Source organism: Oncorhynchus keta, chromosome 10 (assembly GCF_023373465.1).
Source record: "Oncorhynchus keta strain PuntledgeMale-10-30-2019 chromosome 10, Oket_V2, whole genome shotgun sequence".
NCBI classification, from domain to species: Eukaryota; Metazoa; Chordata; class Actinopteri; order Salmoniformes; family Salmonidae; genus Oncorhynchus; species Oncorhynchus keta.
Window position 1 is genome coordinate 42,063,705 of NC_068430.1, and position 25,321 is coordinate 42,089,025.

The following is a 25,321-nucleotide window of genomic DNA, read 5'->3' on the forward strand; positions in this document are numbered from 1 at the left end:
ATCACTGAGTGCCACTCTTCATATTTTCAAGCATGGTGGTGGCTGCATCATGTTATAGAGCTATGCAACTACAAAATCCTAGAGCAAAACCTGGTTCAGTCTGCTTTCCACCAGACACTGGGAGACAAATTCACCTTTCAGCAGGACAATTACCTAAAACACAACGCCGAATATACACTGAGTTGCTTACCAAGATGGCATTGAATGTTCCTGAGTGCCCTAGTTACAGTATTTACTTAAATCGGCTTGAAAATCTATGGTAAGACTGGAAAATGGTCATCTAGCAATGATCAACAACCAACTTGACAGAGCATGAAGACTTTTTTAAAGAATAATGAGCAAATATTTTACAATCCAGATGTGCAAAGCTCTTAGAGTTACCCAGAAAGATTCACAGCTGTAACCGCTGCCAAAGACGATTCTAACGTGTTTAATTATGGGGTTGAATGTTAGAATTTTTAATTCACTTTGACATTACAGAGTATTTTGTGTAGATCTTTGACAAAACATTTTTTTTTAAATTATATATATTTTAATCCCACTTTGTAACACAACAAAAAGTGGAAAAAGTGAAGGCGTGTGAATACTTTCTGTAGGCACCACAAAAGTATTTGGACAGTGACAAATGTTTTGTTGCTCTGTACTCCAGCACTTTTGAAATGACACACTAACTATAAGGTTACAGTGTAGACTGTCAGCTTTAATTTGAGGGTATTTTCATCCACAACAGGTGAACCATTTAGAAATTACAGCACTTTTTGTACATAGTCATCACATTTTAGGGGACCAAAAGTATTGGGACAAATTCACTTACATGTGTAATAAAGTCATCCAAAGTTTTGTATATGGTCCCATATTCCTAACGGGCAAAGACTACATCTCTACTTGTTGGATGCATTTGTTGTTTGTTTTGCTTGTGTTTGACTTATTCCACATTTTGTTGTGTCCTGAATTCAAAATGAATTAAATATTTTTTTAAATCTCACCCATCTACACACAATATCCGATTCTGACAAAGTTAAAACATATTTTTAGAAATGTTTGCAAATGTATTGAAAATGAAATACAGAAATATCTCATTTACATTATAGAAGCACCTTTGGCAGCGATTACAGCTGCGAGTCTTTATGGGAAAGTCTCTCTCTATCTTTTCAGAATTTTCCGTCAATTAGCAAGTGGTTGAATCTCACCAGAGAAATCATCAGAGCGAGGGGAACAGCGCCCCTCTGTCTCAGTAAGTGTAGCCCATGTATCTGATGCTTTCTGGATTATGAAATCTTGCGGCCGTAGCATTTGATTGATTGATACCAGTAGGCATTTGGCCTCCCTTGATAAAAAATATATGTAATTAGCCAATCAACGTTGAGCTGAGCTCAACTGTGGGCTGTCCTGGTGCAGCAAAACGCCTCCCAAGGGAGGCCAGTTTGGATTTGGCATCACTCCAATCAAATCACATCCTAAGCAAAACGCCATTTTAGTTTCTGGTCTGTTTGTGTTGATGTCCTGCAGTAGCTAGCTTGCTAAATCGGCCCTTTTCTATGCTATGAATGGAGATGGGGATTTGGACTTGCGGTTTTGACTTAATTCTCTTTACAGGCCAATAATTATGATGGTGATTCTGATCTAAGCATAAATTAATATGTTGTGCCACTGATCAAATACGATTGAAGTTCAATATGTAGCCTAGATGTAGCCTAGCTCCTTTAGGCTCAAGATAACTAGCTAGCTAATTTGGCTGGTTCATTGTTGCCCATGCAAGGAAGTTAGGCTAGCAAGGTAGCCTATGACAACACAAACTAAAAGCAAACTGTATGACAGAGCCATAGACCATTTTGCCAACATGAAAGAGAGGGGGATGGCATTGGCTTTCAACTAGTCTACAAGTAGGGTGAGTCCACATGTTTTTTATTTGTTCACACACGCTCTCACTGTTTGTTACATGCCATGTTTGCTTTGTGGACTTCACCGGACAGATGTTGTTCTTCGGTTTTGTGATGGAACAAACCTACAGTGCATTCGGAAAGTATTCAGACCCCTTGACTTTTTCCACATTTTGTTATGTTACAGCCATATTCTAAAATGGATAAAAAAATAAATAAAATCAATCTACACAAAATACCCCATAATGACAAAGTGAAAACAGGTTTTGAGACACGTTAGCAAATTTATTAAAAATAAAAACAGGAATATCTTATATACATAAGTGTTCAGACCCTTTGCTATGAGACTCAAAATTGAGCTCAGGTGCATCCTGCTTTCATTGATCATCCTTGAGATGTTTGGAGTCCACCTGTGGTAAATTCAATTTATTGGACATGATTTGGAAAGGCACACAACTGTCGATATAGTTCCCATAGTTGACAATGCATGTCAGAGCAAAAACCAAGCCATGAGGTCGAAGGAATTGTCCATAGGGCTCAGAGATAGGATTGTGTCGAGGCACAGATCTGGGGAAGTGTACCAAAATATTTCTGCAGCATTGAAGGTCCCCAAGAACACAGTGTCCTCCATCATTCTCACATGGAAGAAGTTTGGAACCACCATGACTCTTCCTAGAGCTGTCCGCCCGGCCAAACTGAGCAATCGGGGAAAAGGGCCTTGGTCAGGGAGGTGACCAAGAATCCAATGGTCACTCTGGCGGAGCTTATAATAATAATATATATAATATATGCCATTTAGCAGACGCTTTTATCCAAAGCGACTTACAGTCATGTGTGCATACATTCTACGTATGGGTGGTCCCGGGGATCGAACCCACTACCCTGGCGTTACAAGCGCCATGCTCTACCAACTGAGCTACAGAAGGACAGAGTTCCTCTGTGAAGATGGGAGAAGCCATCTCTGCAGCACTCAACCAATCCGGCCTTTATGGTAGAGTGGCCAGATGGAAGCCATTCCTCAATAAAAGGCACATGCCAGCCCACTTGGAGTTTGCCAAAAGGCACCCAAAGAACTCTCAGACCATGAGAAACAGATTCTCTGGTCTGATGAAACAAAGATTGAACTCTTTGGCCTGAATGCCAGCGTCACATCTGGAGGAAACCTGGCACCATCTCTACGGTGTAGCATGTTGGTGGCAGTATCATGCTGTGGGGGATGTATTTCAGCGGCAGGGACTGGGAAACTAGTCAGGATCGAGAGAATGATGAACGAAGCAAAGTACAGAGGGATCCTTGATGAAAACCTGCTCCAGAGTGCTCAGGACCTCCGACTGGTGCGAAGATTCACCTTTCAACAGGACAACGACCCTAAGCACACAGCCAAGACAATGCAGGAGTGGCTTCGGGACAAGTCTCTGAGTTGCCCAGCCAGAGCCTGGGCTTGAACCTGATCAAACATCTCTGGAGAGAGTTGAATTAAGCTGCGCAGCGATGCTCCCAATCCAACTTGACAGAGCTTGAGAGGATCTGCAGAGAATAATTAGAGAAATTCCCCAAATACAGGTGTGCCAAGCTTGTAGCGTCATACTCAAGAATACGCAAAGCTGTAATCGCTACCAAAGGTGCTTCAACAAAGTACTGAGTAAAGGGTCTGAATATTTATGTAAATGTGATATTTCTGGTTTTGCTTTGTCATTATGGGTAATGGGTATAGATTGATGAGAAAAAAAAACATTTAGTACATTTTAGAATAAGGCTGTAACGTAACAAAATGTGGAAAAAGTGAAGGGGTCTGAATACTTTCCGATGTAATGGACTTTTTTCCGTCACTATGTGACTGTTGTCTTTTTGTTGTCACGGCCTTTTTGTATAGCAGGATTCCATATAAACAAATGGGTTACAGAGCAAACATGTCACGTTCTGACCTTTATTTCCTTTGTTTTGTATTTATTTAGTATGGTCAGGGCGTGAGTTGAGGTGGGCAGTCTATGTTTGTTTTTCTATGATTTGGGGATTTGTATGTTTCGGCCTAGTATGGTTCTCAATCAGAGGCAGGTGTGTTTAGTTGTCTCTGATTGAGAATCATACTTAGGTAGCCTGGGTTGCACTGTTTGTTTGTGGGTGATTGTCTATGTTGATTGCTTGTGTCAGCACCGTTCTCATTAGCTTCACGGTCGTTATTTTGTTTATTGTTTTTGTATAGTGTTTCAGTGTTTCAGTGTTCAGTGTTTTCTTTATTAAAATTCACGATGAACACATACCATGCCGCATTTTGGTCCTCCGATCCTTCTCTCCTCTCCTCTTCAGTTGAAGAGGAGGACGACCGTGACAAAACAACACAATTATCACAACAGGTTGTAAAATAGATTTTTTACTGGCTTGGCTTCCTCAGTGATTTTACCCACGCACCACTACTGATCTTTGTAGTGACTGGGTGTTTTGATACACCATCCAAAGTGTAATAAATAACTTGCTCAAAGGGATTTTCAATGCATGCTTTTTAAAAATGTTTAACCATCTACCAATATTTACGAGGCATTGGATAAACACCCTGGTCTTTGTGGTTGAATCTGTTTGAAATTCACTGCTTGACTAAGGGACCTTACAGATAATTGTATGTGTGGTGTACAAAGATGAGGTAGTCATGAAAAAAATCATGTTAAACACTATTATTGCACACGGAGTGAGTCCATGCAACTTATTATGTGACTTGTTAAGCACGTTTTTACTCCTGAACTTATTTAAGCTTGTCATAACAAAGGGGTTGAGTACTTATTCACTAAAGACATTTCAGCTTTTCATTTTTTATTCATTTGTAAAAATGACTAAAAACTTAATTCCGCTTTGACGTTATGGGGTATTGTGTGTAGTAGGCCAGTGACAAACAAAACAAAATATTTGATCAATTTTAAATTCAAGTTGTGATACAGCAACATTTGTAAAAACTCAAGGAGTGTGAATACTTTCTGAAGGCACTGTACATACAGTACATATAGCATTTTCTGATTTAAAGGCTCAACAGGATATCACAGAGAAATGCCCTCACTAAAACTGTTTTAGTTTTGCAATAGCTGTTGTGGTCATAAGGGTCATTAATTGCTCTGTTCGGGATGTTTACACTAAGAGATCCTATTCCATTACTAATTCTATGGTTAACACCACCTCGGGTTAATATTTTAACATCAATCTTTTTGATTGGTATGAACAAAGTATCAGCTGCATCATAGTTTATTATTGAGATTATTATGAATATTGGGATTATTATCGTTTAAAATGTCTGTAGAGAGTGATGTCATGAAATTCGAATCCAAGCCGCAAGCTGGTTCCATGTGCCATTCCACAGATACATAAGCCTACACGTGATTGAGACACCCCCAAAATATAGCAATAGAAAATAATAGCAATTATACTTGTGAAATTCGACATCAGCATTGCTCAACATTACACAACATTATCATGTGTGAGTCTCCTGACATTATCCCTGGTAAATCCAAAATGTTCCCCTCGCCCTTAGATGCATGCCGTTCCATTGGCCACATCACAGTCTATTTTAAGGTTTGTGCTCAACTCAGAGGGCCAGGGCATTCAGGCAGGCAGCGAGGGAAGGGGAGGGTAAACAGTACTGTGTTTCAGAGGGGATAGCTAGGCCGCCTGTCTTTCTCTGACCCTAATTCCAGATGCATTCAGCCACATTAACAACAACTCCTGCAGCCTGGCTGGCTGAGGAACATGACGGTCTACTGGAATTGGAGGATTCCCACTGAATGGTAGGACAGGATGACATCGGCTTGGCTTCTGTGTGATCAAAGCGCACAACAGTAATGGGGGCGAAATAGTTTAGTAACACAATGCATGGTGGGAGATGATATTGATGTCATATCCCTGTTTAACATGGATCCCTGGTTTCACTGCGGCAGGCGGGGCATGGCCATGCTTTTGTTGCTGTACTGTTATATTGTCGTCTAAGTGTCAATGTGGGTAAAGGGAATTCCAGTAAGAATGGTTCTTCATACTTACAGATGTATGTTAACAATGTCAGAACAAAGTTGTAGATAGTGACTGGCCTTTTAACTCTCAAATCTTTACAGAGTGACTTAGATTACAACAAAACCCTACTCGGCATGAATGTAAACAATCTACTGGGCTCGATCAGATCAACATTGAACTTGTGTTACTTTCTTTCTCTCCTTTTCAGATAAAGAACCTCCTTGTTTACACTGCCACTTAGTGATATTTATTTATATTTTATGGATTTCTATTCTATTTCAATTTTTATTCATTTTTTCTGTGTTGTTAATACTCCTGAATAGACATTCAATCCAAATGGATCTGAGAGCTAAACACAGTCTGGGTCTTCTGGACCAGCTGAGGAAGATGAGGGAGACAGAGAAGCTGACAGATGTGGTGTTAGTGGCTGAGGGCATCAGCTTCCCCTGCCACCGCGTGGTCCTCTCAGCTTTCAGCCCTTACTTCCGGGTTATGTTCACCTGCGGCCTGCGGGAGTGTAGTACTAGGGAAGTGTTTTTGCGTGACACCCCAGCCGATAGCCTGGGTCTATTGTTAAACTACATGTATTGTTCTGAGCTCCCGCTCAACAACGCCAATGTACAGGGGGTCTCGGTCGCTGCCTTCCTCCTGCAGATGGACGAGGTGTTCAACCACTGCCAGAGCCACATGAGGGAGAACATGGACGCCTCCAACTGCCTCGGGGTGTACTACTTTTCCCGCGACCTGGGAGCCGAGGAGCTGGCCGACCATGCCCAGAGATACTTGCGGACGCACTTCGTTCAGGTGTGTATGAGCGAGGAGATTCTGGAACTAGAGGCCCACCAACTGGGGGCGCTGCTGAGCTCCGACGACCTCAACGTGTCGCGGGAGGAGACCATCCTGGACGTGGTGCTGCGCTGGGTCAGGCAGGACACTCCGGGGGATGGTGTGGAGGACAGGCGGAGTAGACACCTGGTTGAGCTCCTGAGGAAGGTGCGTCTCGCCTTGGTGGCCCCTGACTACTTGAGGGAGGCTATGAAGAGGAATATGTCTCTGTTGGTGGATGCAGAGTGTCTGGAGATGATGGAGGAGGCACTGGAGGCCACAGGGATGCATCCGGCCTCCTCACCCCGTAAACTGAAGCTCCGCTATGGGATGGAGACCACGGATCTGCTGCTCTGCATCGGCAACGAGGGTGGAGGGATCCGATCACGGTATGGAAATTATTCGGAACGTAGCTTCTGCTACGCTCCCTCCACGGGCCGCACCCACTACATCACGTCCCCACGCTACGGAGACGTTCTGGGATTCGTGTGTGCAGGGGTCGTCACCGAAGGCAACGAGATTTTGGTGGCCGGGGAGGCAGGGGTGAGGAAAATGGCCAGGCAGACGAACAGGAATGTGGAGATATTCAGGTAGGAATCTGGAAGAATGGTATCATGAGCTCCGTGTGTGAATGAGATCATGGCATACTGTTTATATGCTGTGGCCAGGTGAAGTGCGTGGCCGGGTGGAGTGCGTGGCCTGGTGGGGTGCGTGGTCAGGTGGAGTGCGTAGCCAGGTGGAGTGCGTGGCCAGGTGGAGTGCGTAGCCAGGTGGAGTGCGTGGGCAGGTGGAGTGCGTGGTCAGGTGGAGTGCGTGGCCAGGTGGAGTGCGTGGCCAGGTGGAGTGAGTGGCCAGGTGGAGTGCGTGGCCAGGTGGAGTGCGTGGCCAGGTGGAGTGCGTGGCCAGGTGGAGTGCGTGGCCAGGTGGTGTGCGTAGCCAGGTGGTGTGCGTAGCCAGGTGGAGTGCGTGGCCAGGTGGAGTGCGTGGTCAGGTGGAGTGCGTGGCCAGGTGGAGTGCGTGGCCAGGTGGAGTGCGTGGCCAGGTGGAGTGCGTGGTCAGGTGGAGTGCGTGGTCAGGTGGAGTGCGTGGCCAGGTGGAGTGCGTGGTCAGGTGGAGTGCGTGGCCAGGTGGAGTGCGTGGCCAGGTGGAGTGCGTGGCCAGGTGGAATGGCCAGGTGGAGTGCAGGTGGAGTGCGTAGCCAGGTGGTGTGCGTAGCCAGGTGGAGTGAGTGGCCAGGTGGAGTGCGTGGCCAGGTGGAGTGCGTAGCCAGGTGGAGTGAGTGGCCAGGTGGGGTGCGTGGTCAGGTGGAGTGCGTAGCCAGGTGGAGTGAGTGGCCAGGTGGAGTGCGTGGCCAGGTGGAGTGCGTAGCCAGGTGGAGTGCGTGGCCAGGTGGGGTGCGTGGCCAGGTGGTGTGCGTAGCCAGGTGGAGTGGTGGCCAGGTGGGGTGCGTGGTCAGGTGGAGTGCGTAGCCAGGTGGAGTGAGTGGCCAGGTGGAGTGCGTGGCCAGGTGGGTGCGTAGCCAGGTGGAGTGCGTGGCCAGGTGGGGTGCGTGGCCAGGTGGTGTGCGTAGCCAGGTGGTGTGCGTAGCCAGGTGGAGTGCGTGGCCAGGTGGAGTGCGTGGCCAGGTGGTGTGCGTAGCCAGGTGGAGTGCGTGGCCAGGTGGAGTGCGTAGCCAGGTGGAGTGCGTGGTCAGGTGGAGTGCGTGGTCAGGTGGAGTGCGTGGCCAGGTGGAGTGCGTGGCCAGGTGGAGTGCGTGGCCAGGTGGAGTGCGTGGCCAGGTGGAGTGCGTGGCCAGGTGGAGTGAGTGGCCAGGTGGAGTGCGTGGCCAGGTGGAGTGCGTAGCCAGGTGGTGTGCGTAGCCAGGTGGAGTGCGTGGCCAGGTGGAATGCGTGGCCAGGTGGAATGTGTGGCCAGGTGGAGTGCGTGGCCAGGTGGAGTGCGTAGCCAGGTGGAGTGGGTAGCCAGGTGGAGTGCGTAGCCAGGTGGAGTGCGTGGCCAGGTGAAGTGACAGTATGAGAATGATTGTCAGTAACTCCAGACCAGAGGCCTGCCTAATGGGCTTTAATAGCACTCCTGTCTTTATTTTAGCATGGTGGAGTCTCACTAAAATAGGATGTATCTCCTAACCCCTGCCGCTGACTTTGGTTTTCTTGTCCTCCTCAGGCACAGGGTGGAGGCCCAGGGAACCTGGGAGCACCTGAGCTCAGCAGAGTACCGAGACTCGTACGCTCTGGGGGCGCTGGGTGATACTATTTACCTGCTGGGAGGCCAGATGAAGCAGAAGAACCAGTACCTCATCACCAACTCTGTGGAGCGCTGGTCCCTGCAGGGTGGGCCCTGGCATAGCGCCGCCCCGCTACCCATTCCGCTGGCCTATCACAGCGTGGTCCGACTGAAGAACCGCCTCTACGTGCTCGGGGGTCGAACTCCACAGGTAATGGACTAAAGAGAAGGGGTTTGATATACAGTACCAGTCAAAAGTTTGGAAACACCTTCTCATTCAAGGGTTTTTCATTATGCAATATGCAATCATGTAGTAACCAAAAACGTGTTAAACAAAACAAAATATATTTGAGATTTTAGATACTTCAAAGTAGACACCCTTTGCCTTGATGCCAGCTTCATGAGGTAGTCATCTGAAATGCTTTTCCAAAAGTCTTGTAGGAGTTCCCACATATGCTGAGCACTTGTTGTCTGCTTTTCCTTCACTCTGTGGTCCAAGTCATCCCAAACCATCTCAATTGAGTTGAGGTCAGTTGATTATGGAGGCCAGGTCATCTGATGCAGCACTCCATCACTCTCCTTCTTGGTCAAATAGCCCTTACACAGCCTGGAGGTGTGTTTTGGGTTATTGTCCTGTAGAAAAACAAATGATATTCCCACTAAGCGCAAACCAGATGGGATGGCGTATCGCTGCAGAATACTGTGGTAGCCATGCTGGATAAGTGTGCCTTGAATTCTAAATAAATCACCTAGTGTCACCAGCAAAGCTCCCCCACACCATCAAACGTCCTCCTCCATGCGGGAACCACACATGCAGAGATCGTCCGTTCACCTACTCAGCCGTCTCACAAAGACACAGCGGTTGGAACCAGAAATTTCAAATTTGGACTCATCAGACCAAAGGACAGATTTCCACCAGTCTAAAGTCCATTGCTCGTGTTTCTTGGCCCAAGCAAGTCTCTCCTTCTTATTGTTGTCCTTCTTAGTAGTGGTTTCTTTGCAGCAATTCAACCATGAAGGCCTGATTCACGTAGTCTCTTCTGAACAGTTGATGTTGAGATTTGTCTGTTACTTGAACTCTGTGAGGTGCAATCAGAGGTGCAGTTGCTATCCGATTTATGAGGCTGGGAAACTCTAACGAACTTATCCTCTGCAGCAGAGTTAACTCTAGATCTTCATTCCCTGTGGCGGTCCTCATGAGAGCCAGTTTCATCATAGCGCTTGATAATTTTTGTGACTGCACTTGAAGAAACTTTCAAAGTTCTTGAAATGTACCGTATAGGCTGACCTGCATGTCTTAAAGTAATGATGGACTGTCGTTTCTCTTTGCTTATTTGAGCCTTTCTTGCCATAATATAAACGTTGTCTTTTACTAAATAGGGTTATATTCTGTATACCACCCCTACCTTGTGACAACACAACTGATTGCCTCAACCGCATTAAGAAGGAAAGAAATTCCACAAATGTGCTTTTAACAAGGCACACCTGTTAATTGAAATACATTCCAGGTGGCTACCTCATGAAGCTGCATCCAAGCTTTTGACTGGTACTGTAGATGAATAGCCTGTGAATGTTGGACTATATTAGGTGTGTGTGTGTGTGTGTGTGTGTGTGTGTGTGTGTGTGTGTGTGTGTGTGTGTGTGCGTGTGTGTGTGTGTGTGTGTGTGTGTGTGTGCGTGTGCGTGCGTGCGTGTGTGTGTGTGTGCGTGCATGCGTTTGCACACACAATGTGCGGGCAGGAAGGCCAAGGGGGATTTCACATTTGTTTAATTCAATCTCACAACACCTATGTATTTTTGGAGTCCCTCACTCTCACTCATGTACACACTGTGCTTTAGGATGCAAAGCTTTGACAGCAGAGAGACACACTATCTGTGTCAGTGTGCAACTCTTAGCCCGCTCTCTATACCCTCTTCCTTCTCTAAACTCTGCACCTGTCCTGTCACTTCCCCTGGCAGTCCTGGCGGATGGACGACGAGCCAGACCGCTTGAGCAACCGTCTGCTGGAGTACGACCCTGAGACAAACAAGTGGACAGAGCTTGGTCCCATGAAGTACTCCAAGTACCGCTGTGGTGCTGTGGCACTCAATGGAGAGATCTACGTGATGGGTGAGATTAAGTAAATAAATATCACAATTGGCCATTTGTTCTCATTAGTTTCCTGATGGTCATGACAATGATGGTCACTTTGTATCAGCAACCGGTGATTATTACTCATAATTTGATCTTTAGTGTGTTTTTTCCTAGAGCAGTGTTTCTAATCCTGGTCCTGAGGACCCAAAGGGTTGCACAATCTAGTTTTTGCTTTAGCACTACTGTACACACGATTTTAAATTAAAGCTTGATAATGAGTTGAGCAGCTGTGTAGTGCTAGGGACAAAACCAAAATGTGCACGCTTTTGGGTCCCCGGGACCAGGATTAAGTAACACTGTCCTAGCGAAACCCCCCAACCTTCAACATAAACAGTATGTTTGGACAAAACCCAGTTTTTTAAAGTAGCACTTTACAACACAAAGTAATGAATGTTCCAGTACCAACCCAGTTGTGTTCTAACAGGAGGTATCGGCTGTGAGGGGGTCGATCATGGGCAGTCCCGTCGTTGCCTCGATGCTGTGGAAATCTACAACCCTGATGGAAACTTCTGGAGGGATGGGCCTACTACGCCTTCACCACAGCTATCCCTACGCAGCAATGCCTCCAACGCCGCGGTGGTGGGGGGCAAGCTTTATGTCTGTGGATACTACAAGGGGGCGGGTAACTAAACCACAGATGATCCATTATATTGACCAGATACTCAAGTGGCCGCTCAAATGATGAAAATAAATGTTTTCAAAAATGGAAGGCAGTTGGGAGGAGGCAAGATCAGGTGGGACCATTCTAGCCAATGAGAGGGCAGACGCTTGTGAACAACAGGCACAACTCCCGAGATAAAACTTTTTTTTAATCAAAGCTGCTGGGATGTCACGTCTTACTTATGTCAGTACACTCGTAACACCCTAAGCATTATGAAACTTCTATTCGATCAAATAAGCCACATGTAGCAAATAAGCCATACATTTTTTTGCAATCGAAATTGGACACTCTCACTGACCTCCAAATAAAAACTCGCTTGGTGAGCGAAGATAATAAGGATTAAAAAACGGCACCTGCTGGAGAAGACAGATTTTGGGCCCAGTTATGCCTCTCGCTTGCCTCTTCCTCTCTGACTAAACCTACTTTCCTTTCCACTGTTCACAAAACTGTGACATCACGTGGCACAGGTTTGAGTAAAAGATGACCTGTCTCTTTAAGGAGTTAACAAATTGACTGTGTAGATGAATGCTGTTTCATTTGATTGCCACACCACTCTTTAAAATGCCACCATTCTACGCCATGTGGTAGCAAACTTGTCACGAGTTATTCTGAAAAAAAATTATATTGTCAGTAAAGTGATTCCAATAGTGACAACATTCCAATATTCCTGGCCTATCCTAATCCCTGTCTCCCTCAGATCGTCATGAAGACATAATCAAGGACATCCTGGAACTAGACCCATGGGAGAACCGCTGGACCGTTGTGGCCCGCCGCGTTCTGATGCATGATGCCTACGACGTCTGCTTGGTGGCAAGCCTCAATCCACGGGAGCTCATGTCTCCCCCGGCAGACCTAGTAACTCAGTGACGTTCACCTGCCCTAAGGTCTAATCTTCTTAGCTAAGAGTACCTTGGGCTATAATTATGTATTCTGAAAGATGATCATATTGAGCAACAAGACCTTTCTTTCTGCTGCTGTGGGCCAGGAGTCAAAATGCAGTAGTGCTGGCTAATCCTGGTGGTGCTTGTTGACAGACATTGCGCAGTTGGTGTTTAAAAGCCCTGACCTGAGTGGGGCACTGCACAAAATAACACTCTACCCTTGTCTTGAACTGTATATGACCTACCGAGTTGCACATTTGGAAGTAAACATTGTATCTGAATATCATACCTTAGTGGGTTTTGTGACACTGAAATATAGCTTGTAAATACAATTGTTTTGCGATTTTATTTTTTATGCTGCTGTAAAATGCCTCTGCCTCATCTTTGGAATACTGGAAAGAAAACCAGACAGGTCCTTCACAATCAAGTTATTTTATATCAATTTTCCATTTTGCTCTTTCCATTTGTTCAAGATTATATTTTTGTCATGCAAATAAGACTTACATTAAATTGAGTCTTTGCTCAGGCGTAAACATGTGTTTGTGGAGCTAGTGTACTAGAATTGCAGAAAGAGGTGATGAGAGAGGATTCTACACGTGGCACTGGCACGTGTTGGCTTAGTTATGTGTTGCCCTTCTCCTGTATGCCAACAGAAGAGATGGCCCTTAATTAAACGCTATAAAAACCTCCAAAACCCCCAGTTATACCGTCATGTAGAAAGTTGTATTGGTAATATAGCAGAAAGTGTAATAATGCCTGGCACCCTCGTGGTTGACTTTAACACCATCAGACTTTTACTTATAAATATGGTCTGACAATTACTTTCCTCTTTTCATCCCGTATTCTTTTGTGGGCATGATTTCTGTTATCCCACAATTTGCTCCAAAATGTACTCAGAAACAGTAGCTCATTCATTTGTAGTTTAATCTTAATGGGAAAGTCTGATGTAACATTAACAGTGTAAAGGGTTTTGAAAACACTAAAACACAAACATAGGGAATTGATGAAAAAGTACATTTTTGATGGTGAATTTTGTTGTCAAAACCAATTACATTGAGATCAACCAAACACAACAACAGCTTGTCAAACAACTCCCTCCTCAATACCTCCCTACACTGACATCCTGATTCCCCTTCAGACATCAGTCAGAATCACAGTTCATGTCAAACAGCTGCCATAAGCCTCTGTTTCTCTCTGAGACAGCCTGGGGCTCAGGTGGCGATGGGGTCTTTTCCCAGGCGGGCCTAGCGTTGTTCCCTGTGGAACCGCACACAGAGCTGTTACTTTCCTGGGACCACAAGCTGAAAGGGTTGCGATAGCCTCCGGTGGCTTTGTTAGACTTCTTCTCTTTGTCCTGCTGTCGTTTCTGAGCTTCTGGTATGAGTGTGTCCATCTCCATCCTGTTGGGATCATGCTGCTCCTTGCTAGTCGATCCAGCTCCCTGCTTCCTTTGGTTTTTGAGGGGCTGTCGGTTCTCATCCCCACCCCTGCCCACTAATCGACCGTTACTCCTGGTCTGTGGTGGCATTAGTGCCCTCCTCCTGCTTCTGAATGGCTGTTTCCTCTGTCCCTGGCCTCTCTGGGTAAACCTACGTCCAGCCATGGTGCTCCTGCCCCTGGGGCTCTCTGAGGGGACCGCTGCAGGCTCACTGTGGTCAGGCTGGCTGCTCTGCTCCGGGTCGCAGTGGGGGTTCATGATAGTGCGGGTGCTCCTAATGGTCACATCTTGCAGAAGCGCGTAGGCCCTGTTGGGGTCCTGAAAACCCTGCATGGGGTACTGTAGAGATGGAGCGCCCCCCGATGTGCTGGGGTCTTGTAGGCCCTGCATAGGATAGTGTAGGGCTTCGGCACCTCTTCCTGGTCCATGAGTCACAGCGGTAGAGCGTGTGGTGTATGGGTACACCCCCTGCCAGGAAGTATTAGCCGGCTCATCCAGCATCATCTGGCTACACCGCTCCAGCTGATCCTCCTCCACCATCGCAGGAAGGTACAGAGCTCTGGGGGCTGCGGCCTGGCCCTGGTCACATGTCTCTGAGGGTCCTCCTCTGGCTCCTCTATCTGCAGGGTGCAGCCACCCTGCCGCCTCTCCTCCCATCTCCCCTACACCACATGATGCCACTGCTTTAGAAGGTGCTGTGACCGCTGTCGCACCGCAGAGACGTACACCTTCAAAGTACCTCTTCTCCTCACTCACCAGGCAGAACCTCTCTACCAGTCCTGGGGATGTCTGGACCGTGCTTTCTGTCACCCTGACAGGTGTGGGGAGGGGTTCGGACCCGTGCTGGGAAATCAAGGTGCTTAGAAGGGACAGGGCTTCTCCTAACATGCTTTGATCTCGGCTCTGCTCATGTCTCAGGACCTCCAGCTTCTGCTGCAGGCCCTGCATGTGGGAGCTGAGTTCTGTAGTCGCCACACCCGTCTAGGACAGAATAGAAGACAACAATATATGACTAATAGCAAAGACATGAAAATCAAATATAGATATGTCACATTAAATTATCAACACTAAGTATGTCAAATAGTATTCTCAGCACCCAGAATCATATATTTTGTGTGTCAGCCAACTAATGTTTTGTTTGTCACGAGAGACTAGTCATATGTTGGTATCACACTCTCACCCCACACTCCCTCATTAAGTATAAATTCAACATCAGGACGAAGGCTTGACAATACAGAGTTATAAATGCCATCTGTCCTCACCTTGGCTACTCTGTTCTCCATCTCTTTTAGCATCTGATTCTGTGAGCTCACTTTATTCAGCAAGGCCTCAAACTGCTGTGCAAAGCCATCCTGCAGACTGGCAATGTTTTGCTGCACTGTAAAATATGTTATAAGGTAACCCCAATGAATACACAATCCATTCCATAGCAATCAAGACCAATGTAAAAAGATAGCCACAATCTACACACTGCCCATTATAGCCAAAGAGACTGGCTCATTCATCATAATTTCAAAATCGAGGTATTAGATCAAATATTTCTATAATAAAATATATGCATGTGATCATAATTTCACTACTGAACTAAAGCACCATCTACTGGTCTCAGAGATTATTTCCTTTATGAACATGTTAATAATGAGCAATGCACAATAGATTCTAAAAAAAGTTGAGAGAAATTGTTCAAAGCAACCCACATGTCTTTGCAAAATCTGCAAAATCTTTGTTGCCTGTTGTAGTGCTCTCATCAATGTGATTTACAGAGAGCTTAATCTGAAACACACATAGCATAAGGGTTTATCATTATTGTGAAAATGAGCACCAGACCAGCAGTACAATTTTGCAAAAATGTATTATTCTGGATTGTTCACTTACATTTTCAAGTTTTTCACGAAATTGTAGAAATCCAGAGGTGAGAATGTCGCTGATAAAACAGACAGGACACTAATTCAACCACAAAATACCATGTTGTTTGTATCTTTCATAATAAAATCCCTGCAGAAACAGGTAACACTCATGAGACATAGCTACCTCTCACACTTTTCTTTAGCTTTTTTCTTGTCCTCTTCAAACCTGTCCAGTATGCCAATTGCTTTGCCACTTGTAAAGCTTGGCACCTTCACTTTGTCCTTTCCGTCTCCGAACAGGAATGGTTTGGAATGGTAATTGCTTAAAATCTTTGGCTCACTTGCCTGAAACACAATGACTGGTTCATCATAAAACAAAGAAAAGCTCTGACAGTTTTGAGTTTGTTCTGGGGTTCATCTGATAAAGTGAATTGCTAAATGTTGTATTATAAATTAATGGGATAATACATATTGTGAGCAAAAAAAAGTAATTGCATTCACTGAGCTCAGGACTGTGGCACAAAGGTGGACATGATGAGACAATGAGATGGTTTACAAAGTAAAAGAAAATATGAGCTAATAGACCTACCTCCTGTGACTGTGAGCTACCGGATATTCTGTTTGAAAAGCCCATGTCCTGTGACATGCCCTGAGAGTTTTCAGGCCAAAACTGGGATCCAAACAGGAACTGTGAGTCTGTCAAACTGGAGTAGTCACTGGTAGCCCCATTCCTGCTGGTGATCTTGGGCACACTACAAGTTATAAACACACACACACACTTAATTCATTTTAAGGGCTACACAAACATTTAGGCTAACTCGCTAAATTTCAATAATATATTTTTGAAAGCTGCATTAATTGTCTGCTGCAGTGCATTTTCATTGTGTGGGGTAGATTATCGTTTTGGCTATGGGGTGGATTATCTTCTTGGCTATGGGGTGGATTATCTTCTTGGCTATGGGGTGGATTATTTTCTTGGCTATAGGGGGATTATATTCTTGGCTAAAATTAGTTATGCTTACATGGATCCAGTTGGTATGCTTAAAATCTCTTTGATATTCCACACGTTGGGATTCATTTCTGTTTTGAGTACAGATAAAATAATTATTTTAACGTTATAACCCAATCACAAATGATTTTTAAAAAACACAAAAAAGCTGGCAAATGTATTAGCTAGCCAGCTAGTTGGCTGGTAATGTTAGCTAGCTAACATATATTAGATATGTTAGCCTTCTCACGTTACTCTTTATGGACGTTATGACCTGGCTGCTAACTAATGTTACCTAGCTTGTTCTGCTTTTTCCAGCAACGTTAGCTACTCACCACTGTAGTCATGTAGTAGCCAACTATGTAGTTGGCTAACAACTCAATTATATGCTAGTTCCCCCAAAAAATATGGCTAATGGGAAACGTGTTCTGGTTAGCTAGCTAGCTAGCTCCTTTTCGGTAATAAACAACACACGAACACAGCTAGTTGTTTGATATGAATAACCGTGTTGTTGCAGAGCTTGGCCACAGTGGACAAACGTTTCATCACGTGCAGGTAGGTGGGTTAAAAGGAGATGCTCGTGGCGATTACCTCCCGCCTTCCCAAATGTTCCCTCTCAGTCGTTCCTCATAAAGGTTCAGCAAAGATCTCTCCTCAACTGTAAGGTCGACTCTTCAGTGATGTCAGGGAACGTGACCTGGTTTTAATGTCTTTGGACGTGACCGGTTCGTGGGTAATGTATTTTCACAGACCTTTGAAGGGGCAGGTGCAACAAACAAAAAGGCAGACCCCCCCCCCGACTTTCATAATTCACCGTTCATCATTAAAAACGAATGAAAACGAAACGAACATACCAACTGCATCTGTAGCCCAAAGTTCAACCTTTTATATGCGTATTTATTTTATATTGCGGTGTGACTCTTTTAGGCCAAAAGACAAAGAGATGATTGACATTGGGGAAAAAGTGGCTGGCTATGAGCCCGTGACTTAAAATAAGAACGCTACGAGCCGATCAAATCGATTTTTTTCGTAAATATGTTTGCTATACTGCTGAAACAAACTCGTTTTTAATTGGCAAGTCAGAGGAGTGTTCAATGGAAGGATTCAGGGGAAACGCATGTGCCAGCCAGGTATTGGAGGTGGCAGAGGCAGTGGCGATTTTAGCATTGAAATGCTGGTGGGGCAAACTCCCAAAACTGGTTTCTCTTGGCACCAGTCAGTCTCCTTGCAGTTGTCAGTTATTGACAGGTATGTGGATGATCAGGGCTTTATTCAGGAACGTTTCTTAATGCAGCTGGTGGCCACACCAGATACTGACTGTTACTTTTGATTTTGACCCTGCCTTTGTTCAGGGACACATTATTCCATTTCTGTTAGTCACATGTCTGTGGAAGTTGTTCTGTTTATGTCTCAGTTGTTGAGTCTTATCATGTTCATACAAATATTTATACATGTTAAGTTTGCTGAAAATAAACACAGTTGACAGTGAGAGGACGTTTCTTTTATTGCTAAGTTTAGAATTACATATACACCGAGTATACCAAACATTCGGAACACCTTCCTATTATTGAGTTGCAGTGCCCTTTAAATTTAATAGGATCTCTATGGGCCTAATAGTAAAGATGTGTCTTTTAACTTTAAAAATGTATTAGCCTTACAGCCACAGGAAGTACAGGTGTTGTTGGAGCTGCAGCACACCCTGATAAATCGAAATACAACTTTAAACAAATATATATTACATTAAAAAAATAGTATGAACTAGGCCTTTATTACTCCTGTATTAGTGTAAGTCTTCATGTCAGAAGTCATTGCCTCTCCTTGATCGGGCGGTGCTCGGCGGTCGACGTCACCGGTGTTCTCGTCATCATCGATCCATTTTTTCATTTTCCATTGGTTTTGTCTTGTCTTCCCACACACCTGTTTTCAATCCCATTCATTTCCTGTTGTGTATTTACTTCCCTGCCACCTATACACACACGTCTCTGACAGAATCTCTGACCAAAATATATGAAGTCAGCAGGAGAGGACACTATGCTCATGGAGGTGGAGGAATGCGTCAGGGAAGTCATGCGCAGGAGAGTCAAACGGGGTGTAAAATTGAATATTTTAATAAATGTCCATGGAACATGCTCCACAACACTAATAAGAAAAGCATATGGGTACGAAGACCCGTCGCGCACCTATACAAATAACACTACACTGACAATAAACAATCTCTGGCAAAGACATGAGGGGAAACAGAGGGTTAAATACACAACAGGTAATGGATGGGATTGAAAACAGGTGTGTGGGAAGACAAGACAAAACCAATGGAAAATGACAAATGGATCGATGATGGCTTGAAGACCGGTGACGTCGACCGTCGAGCAGAAGTCGTGACACTTCATCTATGAACTCAATGCAATACCCCAGTGATCACAGATATTGGTATTAATTAGCAAAGATCAGAAAGAAAAGTCCAATTAAAATATATCTCTTGTTGTAGAGAAAATTGGAATGAGATTTAACTCCTGGTTAAGTCTTTGTTTTTCCAGAACTGGTTTGACAACACATTATCTGGGTTAAACAATTATTGAATAACAATAGACAACTATATTATTATCCAGAACTGGAATTTCTTGATTTTAGGGGAAAGGCCATTTGGCCTTCAAAAGAGGTGCCCAATCTATCAGGGCACCAAGGCTATTAACCAAAATAGCCAATTAAATTGATTTGAAAAACCAAACAGCTATTGTGTTAAGAAAAACATACGTGTATGTAAATGTACATAAATAATTAGCCTACAGTACATATCAAAGGGTAGGTGATAGCCTATGCGTATTGGTTACAATCTGTCATCATGTCCAGACCAATCCTGATGGGAGGGAGGTGTCAAAAAATGTAGCCAAACTTTAATGAGACTTTTAATTACGTATATACACGGAGTGTACAAAACATTAGGAACACCTTCCTAATATTGAGTTGCACCCCCTTTTGCCCTCAGAACTGCCTCAATTTGTCGTGACTGGTGTCGGACATGTTCCACAAGGATGCCAGCTCATGTTGACTCCAATGCTTCCCACAGTTGTGTCAAGTTGGCTGGATGTCCTTTGGGTGGTGGACCATTCTTGATACTTTTATTTATACATGTTTTATTTAGCCTTTATTTAACTAGGCAAGTCAGTTAAGAACAAATTCTTATCTTCAATGACAGCATAGGAACAGAGGGTTAACTGCCTTGTTCAGGGGCAGAACGACAGATTTTTACCTTGTCAGCTCGGGGTTTCGATCTTGCTACTTTTCGGTTATTAATCGAATGCTCTAACCACTAGGCTGATGAATAAAGAATCTTCCAAGAAAAATAAAATGAACAATTAGAATTGAATCATGGGTCTATATCAGTGGGGTCCAAATAAACATGAACAGTAGTTCCCCTTAAAATAAAGTATTCTAGCTCAATTAAAAACCTTCTGACATGAGAGCAGTTCAATTTTTTTGCAGTCAAGAGTCCCTGCGTCACAACCACAAAACACACATTTGTCATCTATAGCAATTTTGATTCTGTATACAATAAAGGTCTTCACAGGGTAGACTGCAAATGAGTTTATATGATACTTCTGTCACCTTGTTAGATATACAATATTTGCTAGACAACAAGTGATGCATTCCAGTAGAATCTAGCAGAATGAATGGTAACACCTTGACAGAGATTTCTTATATACACTGTGTACACAAAACATTAAGAACACCTGCTATTTCCATGTCATAGACTGACCAGGTGAATCCAGGTGAAAGCTATGATCCGTTATTGATGTCACTTGTTAAATCCACTTCAGTAAAGGTAGATGAAGGGGAGGAGACAGGTTAAAGAAGGATTTTTAAGCCTTGAAACAATTGAGACATGGATTGTGTATGTGTACCATTCAGAGGGTGAATAGGCAAGACAAAAGATTGAAGTGCCATTGAACAGGGCGTGGTAGTAGGTGCCAGGCGCACCGGTTCGTGTCAAGAACTGCAACTCTGCTGGGTATTTCACAATCAACAGTTTCCCATTTTAAATACGATTTATCTTAATTGACTTGCTTAGTTAAATAAAAGGTCATATAACTGGGCAGAGAACAAACACTGACACAACTCAAAAGTGAAACCAGGCTACCTAAGTATGGTTCTCAATCAGGAACAACGATTGACAGCTGCCTCTGATTGAGAACCATACCAGGCCAAACACAGAAATCCCAAATCATAGAAAAATGAACATAGACAACCCACCCAACTCACGCCCTGACCATACTAAAACAAAGACATAACAAAAGAACTAAGGTCAGAACGTGACACCTGTCTACATTAAGTTTATGCACTCTTATCTGTATATTTCTGTTTTTACATTTTGTGTTATTGTTCAATGAAAAAGCATTGGAGTTTAACCCCCCCCAAAATATCAAAATAATAATAATAATACAACTTTTTTATCTACAGGACAGGTATTTCCACCTCTTTATGAAAAGCTGTGACCTTATGAATTTTAATTGTGTGGCCTTTTAACTTGCAGTGATGAGACTCAAGAAACTATTAGACTATTTCGGTCATGTTAAATATTAGCCATTATCAATATTGAATTTATCATTGTTTTGTTTACCTTAATGTGCTTCCTCTGTAAACGCTGTCTTGTCCGTGTGATTGTTGCTGACTACCAGTAGCAATAGTTGATTGTACATTTTTTTTTTTATGAATATGTAGAATAATTAAATAATTATGTAGCACAGACCAAGCCGTAACAGTTTGAACCTGAGGCATAGCGCAATACTTGGCTGTGTCATCACAGAGTTTCATGGTCAGTGCGGGCAATAGGCCAGGATATACTATTCTCCCTATTATAATTCTATGTACACTTATCTTCCAACATTATCATGGGTTGAAGAACTGAATGTGGCAATTTTCAGAATTAATCAAACCACCGTTTGTGTGTGTGTGTGTGTGTGTGTGTGTGTGTGTGTGTGTGTGTGTGTGTGTGTGTGTGTGTGTGTGTGTGTGTGTGTGTGTGTGTGTGTGTGTGTGTGTGTGTGTGTGTGTGTGTGTGTGCATATTAAAGGCTCTCCAAACCCTATTTTTCCACGAAATTGTTAATGAAAAAGTCCCTAAACATACAGTGTATTCGGAAAGTATTCAGACCCCTTGACGTTTTCCACATTTTGTTTCATTACAGCCTTATTCTAAAATTGATTTAAAAGAAGAAAAAGTATCATCAATCTACACACAATACCCCATAATGACAAAACAAAAACAGTTTTTAGAATTGTTTTCAAATTTAAAAAAAAATGTAAAACAGGAATACCTTATTTATTTAAGTATTCAAACCATTAACTGACTTGCCTAGTTAAATAAAGGTTAAATAAATACATTTGCTATGAGACTCGAAAATGTGCTTCCTGTTTCTATTGATCGTTCTTGAGATGTTTCTACAACTTGATTGGAGTCCACCTGTGGTAAATTCAATTGATTGGACATGTTTTTGAAAGGAATTTTCCGCAGAGCTCCAAGACAGGATTGTGTCGAGGCAAAGATCTGTGGAAGGGTACCAAAACAATTCTGCAGCATTGAAGGTACCCAAGAATACAGTGGCCTCCATCATTCTTAAAATGGAAGAAGTTTGGAACCACCAAGACTCTTCCTAGAGCTGGCCACAAGGCCAAACTGAGCAATTGAGGGAGAAGGGCCTTGGTCATGGTGGTGACCAAGAACTCGCTGGTCACTCTGACAGAGCTCCAGAGTTCCTCTGTGGAGATGGGAGAATCATCCAGAAGGACAACAATCTCTGCAGCACTCCACCAATCAGGGCTTTATGGTAGAATGGCCAGACGGAAGCCACTCTTCTGTAAAAGGCAATTGACAGCCCGCATGGAGTTTGCCAAAAGGCACCTAAATGTTTCAGACCATGAGAAACAAGATTCTCTGGTCTGATGAAACCAAGATTGAACTCTTTGGCCTGAATGCCAAGCGTCACGTCTGGAGGAAACCTGGCACCATCCCTAAGGCGAAGAATGGTGGTGGCAGCATCATGCTGTGGGGATTTTGTTCAGCGGAAGGGACTGGGAGACTAGTCAGAATCGAGGGAAAGATGAACGGCGCAAAGTACAGAGAGATACTTGATGAAAACCTACCCCAGAGCACTCTGGAGCTCAGACTAGGTCGAAGGTTCACCTTCCAACAGGACAACAACCATAAGCACACAGCCAAGACAATGCAGGAGTGGCTTTGGAACAAGTCTCTGAATGTCCTTGAGTGACCCAGCCAGAGCTCAGATTGAACACCTCTGGAGAGACCTGAAAATAGCTGTGCAGTGATGCTCCCCATCCAACCTGACAGAGCTTGAGAGGATCTGCAGAGAAGAATGGGAGAAACTCCCCAAATACAGTTGTGCCAAGCTCGTAGCGTCATACCCAAGAAGACTCAAGGCTGTAATCGCTGCCAAAGGTGCTTCAACAAAGTATTGAGTAAACGGTCTGAATACTTCAGTTTTGTATTTTTTTTTATAAATTTGCAAACATTTCTAAAAAAAACTGTTTTTGCTTTGTCATTATGGGGTATAGAGTGTAGATTGATGAGAAGAAGAAAAAACTTTCCGAAAGCACTGTACACATTGTGAAATATCCATGTTTAAAAAATAAATAAGAAACATTTTGTATTGTCACATGCAGTGAAATGTGTTGTTTTACAGGGTCAGACATAGTCATACGGCACCCCTGGAGAAAATGAGGGTTAAGTTGCCTTCCTTAATGGCACGTCAACAGATTGTTCACCTTGTTGGTCAGGTATTTGAACCAGCTTCCTTTTGGTTACTGGCCCAACACTATAACTGCTAGGCTACCTGCCCTACGAAATGAAATACGCATAGGTTCTGAAACTGAGTTAAATATGTACATGTTTTGTTTGCTATCTTTCATTTATCTCCATTGTGAAATAGTTCTCCATAGACTGCATTCTAATGTTGTGCCGATCAAATTGAAATTGAAGGTACACAGTATTTCAAAGGATTGCTTTGGATAAATTAACAAAAAAATCCAATTGAAGAAAATGAAAAAGACAATTCTGACTCAGATTTGTTACTTTAAAATGTATGTCAAGCTAAATTCAATGATTGCAAAGTTTTAAAAAATCATACAACTCCATGCACAAGGACTACTTTGAACCATTTCCATTTAAAAATAAAAAATCTTAGTCTCAGCATCACTCTGTTACCATGGAAATGCCCTGATCAAATTGGTAGGCAACCCAGTGGATGTGTTTTCTGGGATTTTATTAAATGTATTCAGTGCAACAATTTTTTATATATTTTTTCAGAAAATGAAATATCCTTGGATTGTTTTCCTAACATCCACTACAAGTTTTGCACAACATTTGTAACAACCACCACAGAAAATTCCCAAAACATTCTCATTAGGGTTCCAGGTAAGGTAATAACTAACACAATGTACCAGTAAAGTTGATAGAATATACTGCCACAACAAAATGTGAGAGCAATGTCCTGGGAACGTTCTTGCAACATCAAGCCAATGTTTTATACAATCATTGTATAATCATCAGCACAACTGGACAGTTTTTGTGTTATGAGAACATTTACTGCTGGAAGTTGAAACCAGTCCCCTTTTTTCACCCCTTACTGTATGACTGTTTGAAAAGACCCACTTGCAAGAGAACGTGGCTCAAACATTTGGGTTAAATTATTTGGTTGTATCAGTGACTGCCCTCATAATAAAGTCATGACTCATTAGACAGCCTGACAGTTTTTCTTTTGTGATAATGTTTACTGATTCAGGTACACTTGAACAATCTGTCATAAGGGTTAATAACAAGCACTTTCATATCTATATCAGTGTTATGTAGCATTTACATTACATTTACATTTAAGTCATTTAGCAGACGCTCTTATCCAGAGCGACTTACAAATTGGTGCATTCACCTTATGACATCCAGTGGAACAGCCACTTTACAATAGTGCATCTAAATCTTTTAAGGGGGGTGAGAAGGATTACTTTATCCTTTCCTAGGTATTCCTTAAAGAGGTGGGGTTTCAGGTGTCTCCGGAAGGTGGTGATTGACTCCGCTGTCCAATGTTCAATGTAGCCATTGAAGAAGGTTCAAATAAAGTGTTGTGGTAATTCAATATAAGTGAACGATTATGATCGTTATGTTTTTATTTGTGAAGATTTCTAAAAGACTGCATTTGGATATCTTAGGGGTTAATGATTATGCATACAAAAAATATTTGTTGAAGACACAACGAAGACATGGCCATCCATATTGTATCCTAGCAACTGATTGGACCAGCTGATGTTTGTAGTTCAAAATCAGTTCAGTTAAAAACATCTTTGGTTCAGTTCTCTTAGCAACAGTTATCCCTCTACAAAACCACAAAACAGGAAATTCAAACACTGAAATAAAAGTCCTCAATAGATAGCTCTTCGAGGCCAAGTGTGACAT

The 25,321-nt window shown here is 43.4% G+C and overlaps 2 protein-coding genes across 6 annotated transcripts; one reads left to right on the forward strand and one right to left on the reverse strand.

Moving 5' to 3' along the window:
* The first annotated feature begins 4,993 nt into the window (after positions 1-4,993).
* On the forward strand, positions 4,994-13,118 carry kbtbd12 (kelch repeat and BTB (POZ) domain containing 12). Its single transcript, XM_035778204.2, has 6 exons — positions 4,994-5,647; positions 6,076-7,282; positions 8,856-9,126; positions 10,875-11,025; positions 11,474-11,671; positions 12,408-13,118. Exons 2-6 carry the CDS (start codon positions 6,204-6,206, stop codon positions 12,575-12,577), a joined length of 1,869 nt encoding a protein of 622 aa, XP_035634097.1. The 5' UTR covers positions 4,994-5,647; positions 6,076-6,203; the 3' UTR covers positions 12,578-13,118.
* A 379-nt stretch (positions 13,119-13,497) lies between these two features.
* On the reverse strand, positions 13,498-17,627 carry LOC118388761 (uncharacterized). 5 transcript variants are annotated; one of them, XM_035778200.2, is made up of 8 exons: positions 17,456-17,627; positions 16,899-16,956; positions 16,466-16,628; positions 16,061-16,221; positions 15,905-15,953; positions 15,727-15,802; positions 15,292-15,407; positions 13,498-15,010 (listed from the first exon to the last, which is right to left on the reverse strand). In XM_035778200.2, the coding sequence occupies exons 2-8, from the start codon at positions 16,952-16,954 to the stop codon at positions 13,733-13,735; spliced, it is 1,899 nt and encodes a 632-aa protein (XP_035634093.1). In that variant the 5' UTR covers positions 16,955-16,956; positions 17,456-17,627; the 3' UTR covers positions 13,498-13,732. The 5 variants fall into 5 exon arrangements, with proteins under 5 accessions (XP_035634093.1, XP_035634092.1, XP_035634094.1 ...); XM_035778199.1 differs by lacking the exon at positions 17,456-17,627 and adding an exon at positions 17,200-17,449; XM_035778201.1 differs by lacking the exon at positions 17,456-17,627 and adding an exon at positions 17,369-17,387.
* Positions 17,628-25,321: the final 7,694 nt, after the last annotated feature.